The following is a 15,731-nucleotide window of genomic DNA, read 5'->3' on the forward strand; positions in this document are numbered from 1 at the left end:
ATTTTTTAAAAATTATATTTATATATATTGTATTTTTTTTATATTTTTCAATTAATTACTTATAAAAATAATAAAATTATATTACTGTAATATAATAAAAAAGTAAATACACGAAACCGTGTTTGCTGTTTAATAACAAATATTATTCAATTTTTAATTTAAATACATGTATTTAATTTATATATGTATTTTAGAAGCTAAGCTGATATTTATAATAATTTTATAATATTGGTTTTATCCAATCCAACTGAAGTTAAATTATTGGACCTTGAATGAATTGGCTTAACCCACTTTAATAACGTAAGACACTACAAAAATTTGAAATTATCGGTAGATATGTTTAGTCGCTAATATTCAAAATATGTTGATAATTTAAATGTTTTTAAGGAAAACTGACTGACTGAAATTCATTAGTTATGTCTTTGTAAAAACTATTATAATTATTACGAAATTTGATCTTCTATAATTATTTTTATTTATTGATAAATATTGGTACTCAATAGTTATTAACAAATGTTACTTTTAATAACATTCTTATCAAATATATTTACCAACAAATCACGTGCCATCGATAATTATCCGTCTACATTTTCTCTCTATTAAGAAAAGTGTAATCAAAATTTATTCAAATAAATTAAAAAATTTATAATTTCTTTTTCTAAAAGATTCTTTCGTACACCTAAATATTTTACATTAATTTGACATTATTTTTACTTATTTTTTATTTTTTTTTTTGTGAAATAATACAAAAGTTTACATTTTTTGACTATTTTATTCTTATAGCATGTGTGAAATGAATATAAAAGTATGTCATGATTATTTTTTACAAAATTAAAATTAAACAGTTTACTGTAAATTTCTCTAGTTTTTTTCTTGGTATATACTACTTTTGAAATATGTTTCTCTTTTTAAGGAAAAACTAACCAAACTCATTTCATAAAAACTCCTACATTTCCATAAAAGCTGAAGAAAGGAGCTTTAAAACCACCGTGTTCGATCAGCAATATTTTTAGCCATAAGTGTTTTCGTAAATTGAATGATGAGATATTTGACTTATGAACTTTCTCTGTACTTTTTGTTGTAGACTAGCCAGCCCTTTCTTTTCGACTTTTCTTTCCTTTTCATTTAATTTTGAATTGAAGAAACATTTGTGAAGTGAAAAACAGAAGAAGTGTTGATCTATAAATTGTGTTGCAAATGAAGTTCACAGCATTAAGTTGCTATGAAAATGGGTGAGACCTCAAAATCCACTGCCTTTCTTCTTCTTCTTCTTCTTCTCCTTTCGTCTTCAATGGTTAGCTCAGACATCATTCCAGCACGTGTTCAAAACAACCGTTTGATACTCATAATCGAAAACCTTATCCGCAGTGACTTCCTTAAGCAATATGGCTGTGGTCTCCTAAAAAATACACCGATTAATGCTACCATTTGCAGTGCATTAGATCGTGTTGCAGACAACATGCATTCAACACCACAAACTATCTTCAACACTACACTCGGAATTTGTGGACTCAACCCCACGCTACCCTTCCCTTGCAACTGACCCATACATATGCATGCATGGACATCCACATCCATCATCATTGTTTAGAGTAAAGGACGTGATCCTGTTACGTTGATGCATATGTATATGCATGGTGCATGCCAATGACAGAACTACATATATCTGTAATATTATAAATAAACGTCCATGTTTATGATATATTAATTAATGTCAATATATAATATATATATTGCTATATATACCACTGATTCTGCTAGCTTTTAACTCTGCATGTTCTTCTCTTATATGTATTTATGTCTCTGTCTGTATACCAATGGACACAACAATATTATGTTTTTTTCTTTATTTGTTTGAAACATATATTTAAATTATTTATAAAAAGCTTGTCAACTCTTTGGAAATTTGACTCATTCATGTTTGGATGAAATGATAAATTTCATCTGCTCAAAGTTTTATAAAAGTTTGTATATATTGTTAAACTGTATTCATTTCACATTGTAGAGTTCTTATAGGATTATTTTTAAACCATTTTGTAGATTTAGATACTCTATCATCTCTTTCAATGTATTGACACTTTTATCATATCTCATATAAAGACTATAAATTACCCTCTGAGATTTCAATAGTGTTTAGCAGAGTCAATGAAATTAAATAACAGGAAAATGAAAAGTTTGAAAATTTTTGTTTAATGTGGACATTGTTTTTAGTGATTAATAAATGTTATTGAACATGTAAACCCTCTCTCTCATTATTTTGGAAAAATTTCTCATCAACCATTTGAGTTCCATTTTGGTGACTTAAAAGCTAATGTATATCAGCTTGGTCCCCTTTGCCTTTTACTCTTATAGCAGCCTTATTTGCCTGAAAAATCAAGATTACACAATCAGAAAAAAAAGAAGTTATTCCTTGAATTTATAAAATAATTTTACATTGTCATTTAATTACAAAGAACTATTCATGCTGAAGTTATTGATTTTTATAATATTACACTATTAATTTTATAAAAATTAAAATCTTATAACATATATTATTACTAAGATTCAAATTTGAAGGCAAAACTGAGTAGAAGACAGGATAACTTTACCTCTTTCTCCCAATTGGTGTGTAAGGTGACTGCAAGAAAACACAGCACTTGTATGCTGAGTGCAAGTACAATCCCTAACAAGAGCCCCTTTTAGGTTTTAAACCAATATCAATTTAAAAGCATTAGGTCCAATTGAAAAAGTTTAATACTATGAAATATGGTACAAGATGTGGGTTAAATCTTACTTACCACTCCCTTCATGTGGAGGACAAAAGCTAAAAGGATTGAAAAGGGAACTCCAACAAGATAATATGATCCAAGATTGACAAATGCACCAAGCTTCTGCCAGCCACATCCTCTGGCTATACCTTTTAATTTCACAACCCAAAGAATTAGCCATGGCCAAGTTCATGCAAGGATTTAACATAAAGTCTTCAGGTCAATGGCATGCTGATGCTAATGCCTCTTTTTTTAGGCCATTGATAAAGGGGAATTCATTTTCCACCTCCTAATTCTCGGTAAAACAGTCTTCAGAAATCATGCACAAGAGACAATTTTGATGCAAACTTTGATAGAATATTTGTTTGCTGTTTATCTCTGACGTTTATCCTTTAGATAACAGCTGAGGCACTAAAAGGAGATTCCATTTTTCATGACTAAGATTGGAGAGAAGTTGTATTGAGATTTGAGAAGAATGGCATGAAACATTAAGGCAGCTGATTACATGATACTAGACATATTACGTTTTATCTGTTGAGACTATTTAGACTTAGTTCCTCTTATGCTTTTAGTGTCGTTTTCTTATCAGAATTGAATTTTCTGTTAGTAATTCACTTAACAATGATGATTACCGAATTCCAACTTCACTTCTAAATGGAGAATAGTGCTAAAAGAAACTTCAGAATTGCATCTAAGTTGTCTTAAAATCCATAGTGTTTTTATTGAATACCTGAGAAGACTGTTTGAATTGAATCTACAAAGACAAGGCTTGCAAGAATTGGTGTCATGGATTCCACATAACTGACAAGTTCAGGTACATTGGTAAAAATTCGGCCCCAAAAGTTCCTTGTCAGCATAAGGAGAGTAAATTCTAAGGCACCACTGATGAAGGACATTGATAAGGTGACTTTAACAGCTAAAAATGCAGCTTTTGGACAGCCAGCCCCTAGTTCATTAGAGATCCTTGTACTGTTGAATGGAAATAAAATGTAATGAGTCTGGTTAAACCAAACATATATTAAAAAATAACTGAGAGATACACCTTGGTGATAGAGTTAGCTATGCCGTTGGAATAGCAGGCACATTTTTTGACCATGAATCATCTTCATTATATTTTTTTTATTAAGCATGAAAGACTAACCTTGCAGCTGCACCAATTCCAAAGGGTATCATCCAAAAGAGCCCAGATGTTTGAAAACTGGGGATAATTACGAAAAGTACAATCAATCATTGACAGAAACACATGAAAAAGGTGCATTCAAACTATCAATACAATATCACATCCCTAAACTCTTAACTCAAGAACTAACCATATAGAAAGTACTGAAGTTTGCAATGTTGGATTAGTAAGAGCACCAGATAGGAGTACCATCAGTTCAAAAGTCCAGGTCTCTAGACTGTCACAAGGTAGTACCACAGAGGAGCAATTAGAACTTCTTATAAACATTGGTTCCTCATATATTGAGTCACAAGGAATAGAAGTGATATTTTTCAAGGCATTATATATTTGATGATGGAGAAGAACATTATTAACTAGTTTGATTGCAAGTTGCTATACATTTATGGAAGTCAATTTTTGGTGAAAGAGGGATATCAAATCATACCAGACCATGAGTGTTGAGGGAAAGGCAAGCCTGAGAAATTGAGGAATATTATGCAAGGATTTCCTTGAGAAGCCAGTCCAAGTGGTTTTGCAGGAAGAGGAGAGGCTGATGTAAAGTGCTAGTAGAATTGTGTTAAGCCAATTTGAAATGCAAAATGCAATGGCAGCTCCCTTGATGCCAAGTCTAAGTTTAAGAATGAAAAGCCAAGAGAGAAGGACATGTGTTAAGGTAGTGAATCCAGAAGCTAGCACCATAGGAAGGACAATGTTCTGTGTTTGTAGGAATTTAACAAAGCACCGAAGAAGAGCATTGGCTGAAAGGCTTGGAATCAAGTATCTGGCATATAGTTGAGCATGTGCTGCAATTCTTTTATCTTGATGCAGAACAACCAGAATAGGCCTCAAATATGCCCAAATGATGGACATTGGTATAGTTGCAAGCATGGTAACCACTATGGCTCTCTGCATGTGTATGCCAACCATATCATACTGCTTTGCGCCATATGATTGACCACAAAATGTGTCCAGTGCACTTGACATGCCTATCTAAATAACCAATCAACATAAGCAACAGATATTGATTTTTTGCATGGAGTAATGCAGATCCAAAAACAACTTTTTGGACCAAACATATCTAAATATATAAAATACATTTGAAGATACGATGGAACACAAACATATTTCTATTTTATGGTAGGTATAAAATAAAACAGAACACGACATTTCTATATTTTTTATCCATGTCCATCATTAAACTATGTTCTGTTCAACAAGGCAACTTTGAGAACAAATTGCACATTCCAAGAAATTTCCCTTCAATATATATATATATATATATATATATATATATGAAGTTGTAACCATCATTTACTCAACTCAATTAATAGAGCATTGTTAATTGTATTATACATTTAAAAATTCCACTGTATCACAAATAAATAGTTAGAACTATAAACATAAAACTAGCACATAATTTATGGTCATTGGAGTACATAACCATGTTATTCTTTCTTAATCTGTGTTCCTGGTCTGCACAAAGGCTACACATATCTTAAGAGGTATAAAGTATGCATGTTGAAATTAATAATTAAAACCATGCTGAAAAATGTTAACAACTGATAATGATGTGAACATACCAAGATACTGAAACCAGTTACATTTACAAATGAAGCAGCCAAAGAAGCACCTGCTAGAAGAAACTCATCCAAATGACCAACAAACATGAGAGAGATCATCTGCAAACTGTACTGAAACACGCACACAAACACCATTGGACCTGCCAGCCACAGTTGCTTCTTTGCTTCTTCTACAGTCTCCTTCCATATGGCCATTTGTGGCCACTCTTTCCCTCTTGATGAACTCTCTCAGACACCAACAAAGATCTCCAAAACTTATACAAAAATGGTGAGGAGCTCTTAGTGAGGAAATATGCCTTCCAATATTATATGATCGTGGTCAACTTGAAAGGATAAAAGATACACAAAGTGGAACTATTTTTTAATGCAAGTAGTGTTATGGGGAAACATTTACCTAACAACATTTTTTTTTATGATAAAATATTACATTTAGATAATAACGAAATATATGAATAAAATAAAGTAGACTCACTTTGTCTTCTCTGCCTCATACCTATTTCCTCCATTCATACACTCCCTTTTTAACTCCTGAAGATAACTAAAACGTTTTCAACTTATTCTTAGATACTGACATCATTATTATTTTAAAAAAGCTATCACTCACAAACCATTAACACATGATCTAGAAACCTCTTCATGCATGCCTTGTACTGATGAGAACATACCCACTGCCATTCGCTGCGCTATTCTGATTCTCATACCATTAATGTAATATACTATTTTAATAGTATAAAACTATCAAAATGAAACGTTACATAGATACTAAAAGAACAACTAATAAAAACAAGCCTTCTTTAAAGAGATCTACTTAAAAAAGGATTTATATTTTAATACATCGGCTCTTTTAGATTAATATTTGGAAATACATCTGAGAAATTTGAACTAATAGTTTTGAATATATAAATATATATATTCACCAGCCACATATAAATATAATAACTCTGAAGGAACCTAATATTAGTTTATGTATGTAATAGTTAGAAAATTTAACCTGGACCCTGATTCAATCGAGAAGCAATAATATAAGTAGTCTGAACTATTAGAATAAACATGCATGGGCTGAATGCATTGACTTTAGACAGTCTTTTTTGTAGTTTATAAGCCAAAACCATCGAATAATAGTGATGCAGAACATGATGACTAAAAATGTTTATTAACATTAATATCTAATGATTGGTTACTAATGCTTTTAAAAGAAAATTCAAATTGTGTTTATTGCTATAAGTGTAAAAGTTTTTCGTCATTACTAAACTCAAACTAAGTCTCATTCTCAAAAGTGTCTTTTGCTCCTTCTACACCTTCTCTAGGAGGGACTCTGCTACTTTTGACTCTCCTTGCTGGTTTAGTTGCCTGAACAAGGAAAAAAAATGCAAATAGTGAATAGTAAAATGTTGACACTGTCATTTGTACAGAAAAATGATATGAAATAGGTGCCTTACTTCTTTCTCCCAGCTAGTTCTGATAGTAATGACAGCAAAAAATTTCACTTGCACCATGAATGCAGAAACAATCCCCAACCAAAGACCCTATTTCAAGTTATGCATGCATTAGGAAAATTTATCTGAAGAGTTTGGCAAGTCAAAATAACTATAAAGACCACTGATAAATTATGTATAATATATAAACCTTCCCTTTCATGTGATAACAAAACCTAACACCACTGCAGAAGGAACTCCCACAAAATAAAATGATCCAAGATTCACAATTGCACTGCCAACCAGAGAACCCCTTGCAATGCCTTGTTTTCCAACATTAAAGTGACTGATTATTTAATACGTAACCAAAAATGGATGTTCTGAAACAGTGAATTTATGTGCCTCCTAGCCAATTAAGAAACCCTGTATTGCATGGAAATGAAAATTTTGACTCACAGTCTCGTTTTGTGTGACTAAAATATTCTTATCAACTACACTACATTGCTACAACTATATATCTACAAGGGAATTTGTTTCTTCATGATAATATTATTGGGGAAAAAATAGTTAATACTTGCTCAACTAATGTAAGACAAAATAGTCCAATAGTGACAGAAAATAAGATGGAGGGAATACATAAAAAGGATTACGTAAGAAGTTCACATGGATACCTGAAAGAACACTTTGAATCCCATCAAGGAAGCTGCAGATAGCAAGAATAGGCATTGTGACTGTTACATAATCTACACCTTGTGTTTCACTACTAGAAAGATTTCCCCATACTTTTCTAAGCAGGATCATGAGTAAACCTCGGAAAGGACCAAGAGAGCAACTCTAACTGCAAGACTTATTAATTGTAAGGAATTCTGGGATATTTGGCAAGGCCTTCTTTGTGAAGCCAGTTCTAGATTTTGCACATGACGAAGAAAACTTCACTTTTATTTTGAATTTCCAAATTTAAAAAAAAATATCCAAATTAAAATCTGACCAAATTCAATAAACTAAATTAAATTTAAAATTAAAAAAATGTAACGTTTGATTTAAAAAATAAAATCATTTAAATAGACTTAAAGTAATATAGATTTAGATTATTATAGATTGAATTTCTTAATTTGGATATTTATTTATTTCCATTTATGGACTACCGATGCATGTGTATCATGTATATGTATATTATCATTTACATGATGTACATCAATGGATTCGTCTCCTATGAATGGAGGTTGTAAATGTTCGACACTTGTTCTATTCTTTTGATTCAAAATAAAATACAATAATGTATAATATAATATAAAAATACATATTCAAATTTGTAATATAAAATGTATTTCCAAATTTTAGAATTATAAAATTCGTTTTTAGATTGTGTAATTCACAAATATATTTAAAATTACACAATTTGAATTATTAAAAAATACTACAAATGAAATTATAAAATTTATAACATAAAATAGTTAACAAAAATAGTGTTGAAATTTCAAAATATGATTAATAATTTATATATAAATATAGAAATCCTCATTATTTATTTTATAGTTATAATCTATTAAATATCATGTGTGCAAAGACAACTAGAGTTGTCAACTTGATCGATAGCTCATGGGTTGGCCTGATTCACCTTTAAATAAACTCTCTTTTAGAAATTGAGAGGAAAAAGAACACTCAGCCTCCAAAGCCCTTCTTAAGTGGATTAGGATGAGAGTTAAGATGATTTGACTCTACTAGAAAGACTTTAAGTAACTCTTGGAAACAATACTTTTAACTTCAAACATATATAAAGTCGGACAAGTCTAGGCAGAAGGTTGAAACCGACTTTATCAGACCAAGGGTCAACACAGGCTTACCCAGGCTAAAGATTAACATTGGGAAAACCAGACTATAAGTCGAGAAGGGTCGAATTGAGTTCAAGGTTGGGAAAGGCTGGTGGGGCGAAAGGTTGAGATCAATCGTCTTGAGTCGAAGGTTGAAACGAACAGACCCAGACTAAAAATTGAGACAAGATGGCCTAGGCTAAAAGATGAGACTAGGCCAAAGGTTGAGCCGGATTGATCAAAGTCAATGGTCTAGATAGGCCGACCCAAACAGTAGGTAGAGATGGGTCTGTTCGGGTCAAATGTTGAGACAGGCTAACATAGACCGATAGTTGAGAAGGATCAACCCGAATCGTAAGTAGAGACGGGTCAAACGGACAAAAGTAAAAACGGGTAAACTTGGGTCAAAATCAACACGGGCTCAACCAAAATTTAACTGATACCTCGATTGAAATTCGGCTGAGTCAATCTACTTTTCTATAGTTTGTGAGATGTATCGAAACAGTTTTAGTTTTAAATTAATCATGTGATGTATTCCAGTCATATTGTTATATCTTCCAATTTTGAAACTTAGCTTGATATGCATATATAATTACTCCTCACATGAAAATACTTCTTAAATTTAGAGTTTATTTGGAATGTCAAATATCAATTGTTTATATCTTAAGTTGCTTCTTCATTATCCTTGTACAAAATTTGAATTTGTGTATAAAATATGAAGTAAAAAATACTTAAATGTTGATGTCTTTGTGTAATTTTAATTCAAGTGTCTATACTTCGTTTTTAATTCTTATAAAGACTCTATCCTTGAGAAAATTAAGAAATCGCATTCAAAATGTTGAATGAATATAAAATCTTTTATAGTTACACTTACACAATATTCTTTAACAACATAATTGGAGCAGAAGTCATTTTTAGGTTGGGTATAAACTTTGAATGACATTTCTCATGCAAAAAATACCATCTTATTGGCTCTCTATATATAATAATGCAGTTTTTATTAAAAGTCAATTATTAACTAAAAAATTTAATTACTCAGTTATCTTTTTGTTTATCTCCACTAATATTAATTATAACAACTTTTTTAACATACAATTATCTATATGTAAATTTCCTTTAATTAATTTAGACTTATTGAGAAAATTTATTATCTGAATAGAATTTCCTGCTACATTTGTAAGACTGAAAGTAAAAACAAGTAAATAGATTTGAGGAACATCATGGGACAATGATAGAAAAGAGATGTTGATTAAACAGAACATCTAGAGAATGAGGAGAAATCATAGTTACTAAAACTTTCATAAGGGAAATAATGTGTTGACTTTGAGTAGAAGAAAAAACTTTATTGAGAATCAATAAGCAACAGAAAAAATAATTCTCTTAGTTTTGACCAATGGCAAACTAAAGTAATTTTTATGAAATATTGAAAAATGATAAAAAAAATCTATAAGTGGTAAATAATAACCTTAGAAAATGATTTCTCTAATTAGCATCAAAACATCCCAATACTAGTACATAGAAAAACAAAATTAAAACCACATTATTTATTTCTAGTGACCAACTGCATCATCTATTATCTTTCAACAATACATAATAAAATTGTCCCTAAAGTTTTCCTGCCAAAAGAAGAATGACAAAACTTATATTGCTTTAATTTCACTCACTAGAATTAACTAAGAATGTGCAACTGCAAAGATATTGCACCTTCATGAGACTAAGCTTTCTGCCGTTACTGAATTATAGACTCTATCTGTTGCTTTCTTTGCCTGTATGAGTTAAAAACAGAGGCATGTCAGTATTGAAAGGACCAAAGCAAATGTGAAATAAGAAATGAAAAGTTTCACCTGTTGCTCCCAATCAGTACGAATGGTAATGATCATTAAAGAACAAACTTGAACAATTAGAGCACATATGATTCCCAACCAGAGCCCCTACACGAAGAAATTAGCATGGAAAACCATAATCAGGTAATTGCAATGTAAAATTGATCATCACCTATTAACATGAAGGTTATGGTAGAAAAGGATGAACTTTTGTTTACCTTCCCACCAATATGGAATACAAAAGCTAACACAATAGCTGATGGAATTCCAACCAAATAGTATGACCCCAGATTCACAAATGCACCAATTTTCTGCCAGCCACACCCTCTAGCAGTGCCTGAATTATCATTGACAAAGTGAAGAAAGATGATCATACATCATCTAATTTATTCTTGATTGATGTGCAATAAGTAAACTGTGAGTTCTACAGAAAATTGGCCACAAAATGAACCAATCCTGTTTTAAGTTCCTATCTCATAAATTTAAGCAATCTGCAATATTAAAGTTTAAAACTAAAGAAAAGAAAATCAAGTCTTATAATTGTCAGACTGAAAGCTTTAAATTAATTTACTTATCTGTAATTTATTTGAACTGCGCACACAAGTTCCTTTCCAGATATTAACTCAGTAATCAGATGTCAATTGAGTGTTGTGTTGGCTAACATTTAAGTGCAACTTTATACTCTTTTTAGCATTTTTTGAATGAGATGTATTGGGAGTTTTCATATGCCTTTCAGCCTATACCAGTGTTTTTAAGTCATAGGTATACTTCAGACAAATAAAAGTAATGGTGAAAGAAAAACCTGAAAGAACACATTGGAGTCCATCCAGAAAGTTGGATGCTGCCAGAATTGGAAACATAATTGCTACATATTCGACCACTTCTACTTCATTGCTATATGCATAGCCCCATATGTTGCGTATAAGTATCATCACTGTTCCCACTAAGATGCCCTGAATAATGGCTATTGCTAAGACAACATGAACTGCTAAGCGTGCAATCCATGGACGACCAGCTCCAAGTTCATTTGAGACACGAATGCTGCAAGAACCATGCAATGATTGATAAAGAAAGAAAAATATTTCAAAAAGAAAATTGAGAAGAGAACAGAATGTCTGACAGATGCATGCTTGAGTGAATTTCAGAAGTACCAACCTTACTGCTCCACTGAGTCCAAAGGGAATCATCCAAACAGTTGCACTACTGTTCAAGCTAGCAAAACAAATCCAAGTGTGTGCAATAATGTCAAGTGTCATGTAATACTTATGAAAATAATCAAGCATATGTAACAAATGCGAAAAACATCTCAAGTATGAAACCAACCAGATGGAAAGAACTGATGTTTCCAACTTTGGATTTGGAAGAAGACCAGAAAGGAGAACCATCAATTCAAACGACCACATTTCCAAGCTGCTCACCATAATAATGGTAAAAAATTTTGAAAACAGCATTAGGATCTCAAGAAGAATTGAAAGTGCAAGGTTGAAAAGTTTATTGTAAGAGGTGTTATTAACTTATTAAGAGAATGCAATTACCAAACCATAACAGCTGAAGGAATGGCAAGCCTAAAAAATGTGGGAATGTTATGCAATGCCTCTTTGGAAAAGCCTTTCCAAGTTTTTGCACATGAAGGAGAAAACTTGATATAGAGTGTGAGCATAGTAACATTCAACCAATAAGATATGGAATTTGCTACAGCAGCTCCTTTGCTTCCCAGTCCTGATTTGAACACCAGAATCCAACATGTAAGTACATGCAGTAATGTGGTAATTCCGGAGCTGCACATCATTGGATATACAATATTCTGTGTTTGCAAGAATCTGTTGAGGCATTGTAGAAGACCATAGGCAAAAACGGTTGGAAGCATACAAGTAGCATAGCTCCCAGCTGCTGCAGCTATTTCAGGATCCTGACCAAAGAAAATCAGAATGGATCTTGTGTTTGCCCAAATAACTGCAAGTGGGATGCTGACAGTCATGAGAACGAACATGGCTCTCTGCATGTGTATGCCTAACATGTGGTACTGCTTTGCTCCATATGACTGGCCACAAAAAGTGTCCAATGCACTAGCCATTCCTTGCTATTTCAACCAAAAACCAAATAGAAAAGAAAAACCATAATGTGTTATCCTGGACAATATATGTTGCAATGTAAACCACAGACCAATCACTATTTTCTGCTTAAATGATCAGCTCAATTGTTTTGGACAAATAATGTTGAATTTTTCATCCATATCTAATCCTATTTTCAAGCAATAGAATATATAAAACTATGGAAGAATGGGACATTTGTAGTCCCCTAACAACTCAAACTCTTGAATTGTTAATTCATGGCAGAGTATCAAAGCCTCTCAGATCAAGTGGTCTGGAATTTGGTCCTCATGATTTTTGGAATGAAAGTGAACAACTAGCTCTCAGAACTCTACTTTCAACTCTCAATTATCAACATTCATTCTGCATCCCAGAAGTCAAAAGGTAATGAATGATGAGCAATTTATTTTGAACTAATAATGTTGACTTTCCCTGCCATTTCCAACCCTAGCAAAACTTCCCAAGTTTTAGATATGTACTATAAAACCATTTAAGTATAAAACTTGTGGAATCATTGAAAAAGTACATGGTATGAAGGAAAACAGAAGTAACATACCAACAAACTGAAACCTGTGACAGAGGCAAAAGAAGTGGCCATGGAAGCACCAGAGAGAGCCAACTCACCAAGATGCCCCACAAACATAACAGATATAAGATTAAGGCCAAAATTCAAAAGGGTCACTGTTATCAAAGGCCCTGCAAGCCATAACTGCCTTTTCACTTCTTCAACAACATCACTTCTTTCAGTTCTCTTCCAACTGCTCTGCTTTTCCTTTACCACCAATCCATCACCCTGCCCTGATGAATATGAGTGCTGAATCAATGGAGACTGAAGATATCCACTTTGGCTTTGGTCTTCTCTCTCCATTTCTCTTCTCTTTTGCTACTCAACACACAGAACACAGACAGATGAATGTTGGATACTGCTTATTGCATGGTATAAATAGATTATAAAGGCAGCACCTTACAGGGTTTTTCTTTTCCATTTCACTTTACAAACAACACTATTTCAAAGATTAAATTTAAATTATGATACAATAGTAAAATATTTGATTCTATATTTCCCCCTATAAATATTACCACTTCGAAAACTTTATGATCTAAGTTTTTCATATCACGCACATTTCATTTTGTTGCAGGAATCATTGAGCGATACAATGTATAAAAATTGAATTTTTTTAATAATAAAATCATATAAAAGAAAGGGTAGAGTTTGAGAAATAATGATAAATAAGTGATAAAATATGATTAAATCTTAATTGATAGTAAGTAATTTCCTAAAACAATAATTATATAAACTATTTTCATTAATATCAATAAATTATTTTATTTATTTCTTATCATATAAAACATCAGGGTTATTGCATTCAGTTAGGAGTTATTATAATTAAAACTTACTGTTAACACTCAGTACTGAAGGAGATTCTGTACTATTAAAGCACTAAAAATAGTGTTATACTATTAAAACATTAGATCTGTCTTTTTTTTTCTTTAACCAGTGAAAAATAACTTCCAACCTGTTTAACTGCATCATTATTCCTTCTTATTATTCTAATTATTATTATGTATGAAATATTAAAACGTGATGAGTCATGATTATGATTTATGAAGTTGACATGTTTGGTATGAATTTTAGAACGAGAGAAGAGAATTGGTGCACGTCTACGACAAACAGGGATGTGATGTGCGAAACACAGCTTTTGCTAAGTTACTCTAAAGAAAAATATAGCCTAAAAAGTAATAACGAAAAATGTAAGTAAGAAAGTAGTTTTTAAAATTACTCTCTTGGAAATGTTATGTTGATAAGAAATAAGATTAATATTAATGTAAATTGATGACAACTTTTATTTTATAAATTATTGAGGGTTGAGGAGATTTATTAGAAAAATAGATCTAAATTCAATCATAAAAGAATTGATATAAGTGTGTATCTAAAATATTAAAGTATTGGTTAACAAGTCTTTCACGTTTATTTAGTATTATGCTTTCTCTTTTTATATGAGATTTGGATTCATACTTAAATTTCTATTTATACGAAAAAAAATGTTTGATAATGAATTCTAAATTTATAAATTTTTAAGTTTTAGGTATAAAATAATTTTGGATATATCATTTACTTTATTTTTGTTAAGAATTCTAATATAAGTTCAATTCTTATGTTGAACAACAATAATTAAGAAAAAAAGAGAGTTGAACACTGTATATATAAAGAAAGAACTTACAAATTTATTATTTTATTGAGTTAAAATAATATTAATGTTAAATTTACGTGGTGTTGCGTCTCTTCCATAGATCATTTCACGGGTTAAAATACTTTCATTGTTTTAGGTATGCCTGTTGGTCTATTTCATTCATTTTCTACTTTCTTCCATTTTTGTTTGTTTTTGTTTAATGTTTTCTGTTTGACACTTGGATGCTGCAAGAAAAAGCAAAATTCATGAATACATTTTATAACAAATTTCACTAGTAAAAGATGTAGCTTCCAATTGTTTTATTAAAAATATAAAAATTAGAAGTTATTAAAGTAGTCTGTCAAATTAGACTAAAACAAGCTGCTAAAAAAAGTAGACACTTGGGCCACCCCATTTAAAATGATAGCTACATTCTTTTTCCAGTCAAAATAAGAGTAAATTGTTTAACTTATAATTCCAATCCAACAAGATTAAAATATGTAAAAATGAAACTCAATCAAATTGAATTCTCCTTTTAATACGATGTATCAATTTCATTCCCATGTATAATTAACCTCTAGAATAAAAAATATAAAGTTTCAATTAAATTATGCTTTTTAAATAAATATTTTAAAATTATTTATTATTATTATTATTATCATTATTTATATTAAATAGTTTAATAAAATCTAAGTTAAGACTACTCGAAACACAATCAGATTTATTTTTAAGTTTAGTTCTTTGGACTTTGATAGTGTTTATAGCTATACTTGGACAACAAGTATTCCTTTTTCCTTTTGGCAGTACTTGTTTGGCATCTTATTTTATTATATTATATGGTCGTTTATGTTGACATTTAATGTTTTCTGAAATTTTCCATATTCAATAATGGTGGGTAACTTTGGGAAACAAAATTCACGACATAGATTCAACAT

The 15,731-nt window shown here is 31.1% G+C and overlaps 2 protein-coding genes across 4 annotated transcripts; both read right to left on the reverse strand.

The window, feature by feature from the left end:
• Positions 1-1,196: 1,196 nt before the first annotated feature.
• Positions 1,197-6,824, reverse strand: LOC148199852 (protein DETOXIFICATION 16-like). Of its 2 annotated transcripts, none has more exons than XM_088112525.1 (8): positions 5,487-6,824; positions 4,352-4,896; positions 4,058-4,144; positions 3,889-3,945; positions 3,478-3,716; positions 2,778-2,896; positions 2,589-2,675; positions 1,197-2,365 (listed from the first exon to the last, which is right to left on the reverse strand). In XM_088112525.1, exons 1-8 carry the CDS (start codon positions 5,679-5,681, stop codon positions 2,309-2,311), a joined length of 1,386 nt encoding a protein of 461 aa, XP_087968651.1. In that variant the 5' UTR covers positions 5,682-6,824; the 3' UTR covers positions 1,197-2,308. The 2 variants fall into 2 exon arrangements, with proteins under 2 accessions (XP_087968651.1, XP_087968652.1); XM_088112526.1 differs by having other exon boundaries at positions 5,537-5,678.
• A 3,339-nt stretch (positions 6,825-10,163) lies between these two features.
• Positions 10,164-13,538, reverse strand: LOC148199853 (protein DETOXIFICATION 16-like). Of its 2 annotated transcripts, XM_088112524.1 has the most exons (9): positions 13,182-13,538; positions 12,071-12,615; positions 11,859-11,945; positions 11,691-11,747; positions 11,338-11,576; positions 10,754-10,872; positions 10,557-10,643; positions 10,417-10,478; positions 10,164-10,328 (listed from the first exon to the last, which is right to left on the reverse strand). In XM_088112524.1, the coding sequence occupies exons 1-8, from the start codon at positions 13,491-13,493 to the stop codon at positions 10,419-10,421; spliced, it is 1,506 nt and encodes a 501-aa protein (XP_087968650.1). In that variant the 5' UTR covers positions 13,494-13,538; the 3' UTR covers positions 10,164-10,328; positions 10,417-10,418. The 2 variants fall into 2 exon arrangements, with proteins under 2 accessions (XP_087968650.1, XP_087968649.1); XM_088112523.1 differs by having other exon boundaries at positions 10,164-10,478; positions 13,182-13,537.
• Positions 13,539-15,731: the final 2,193 nt, after the last annotated feature.

The sequence above is a fragment of the Vigna umbellata genome, chromosome 4, assembly GCF_029865625.1.
Source record: "Vigna umbellata cultivar VRB3 chromosome 4, Vumbellata_1.0, whole genome shotgun sequence".
NCBI lineage: Eukaryota > Viridiplantae > Streptophyta > Magnoliopsida > Fabales > Fabaceae > Vigna > Vigna umbellata.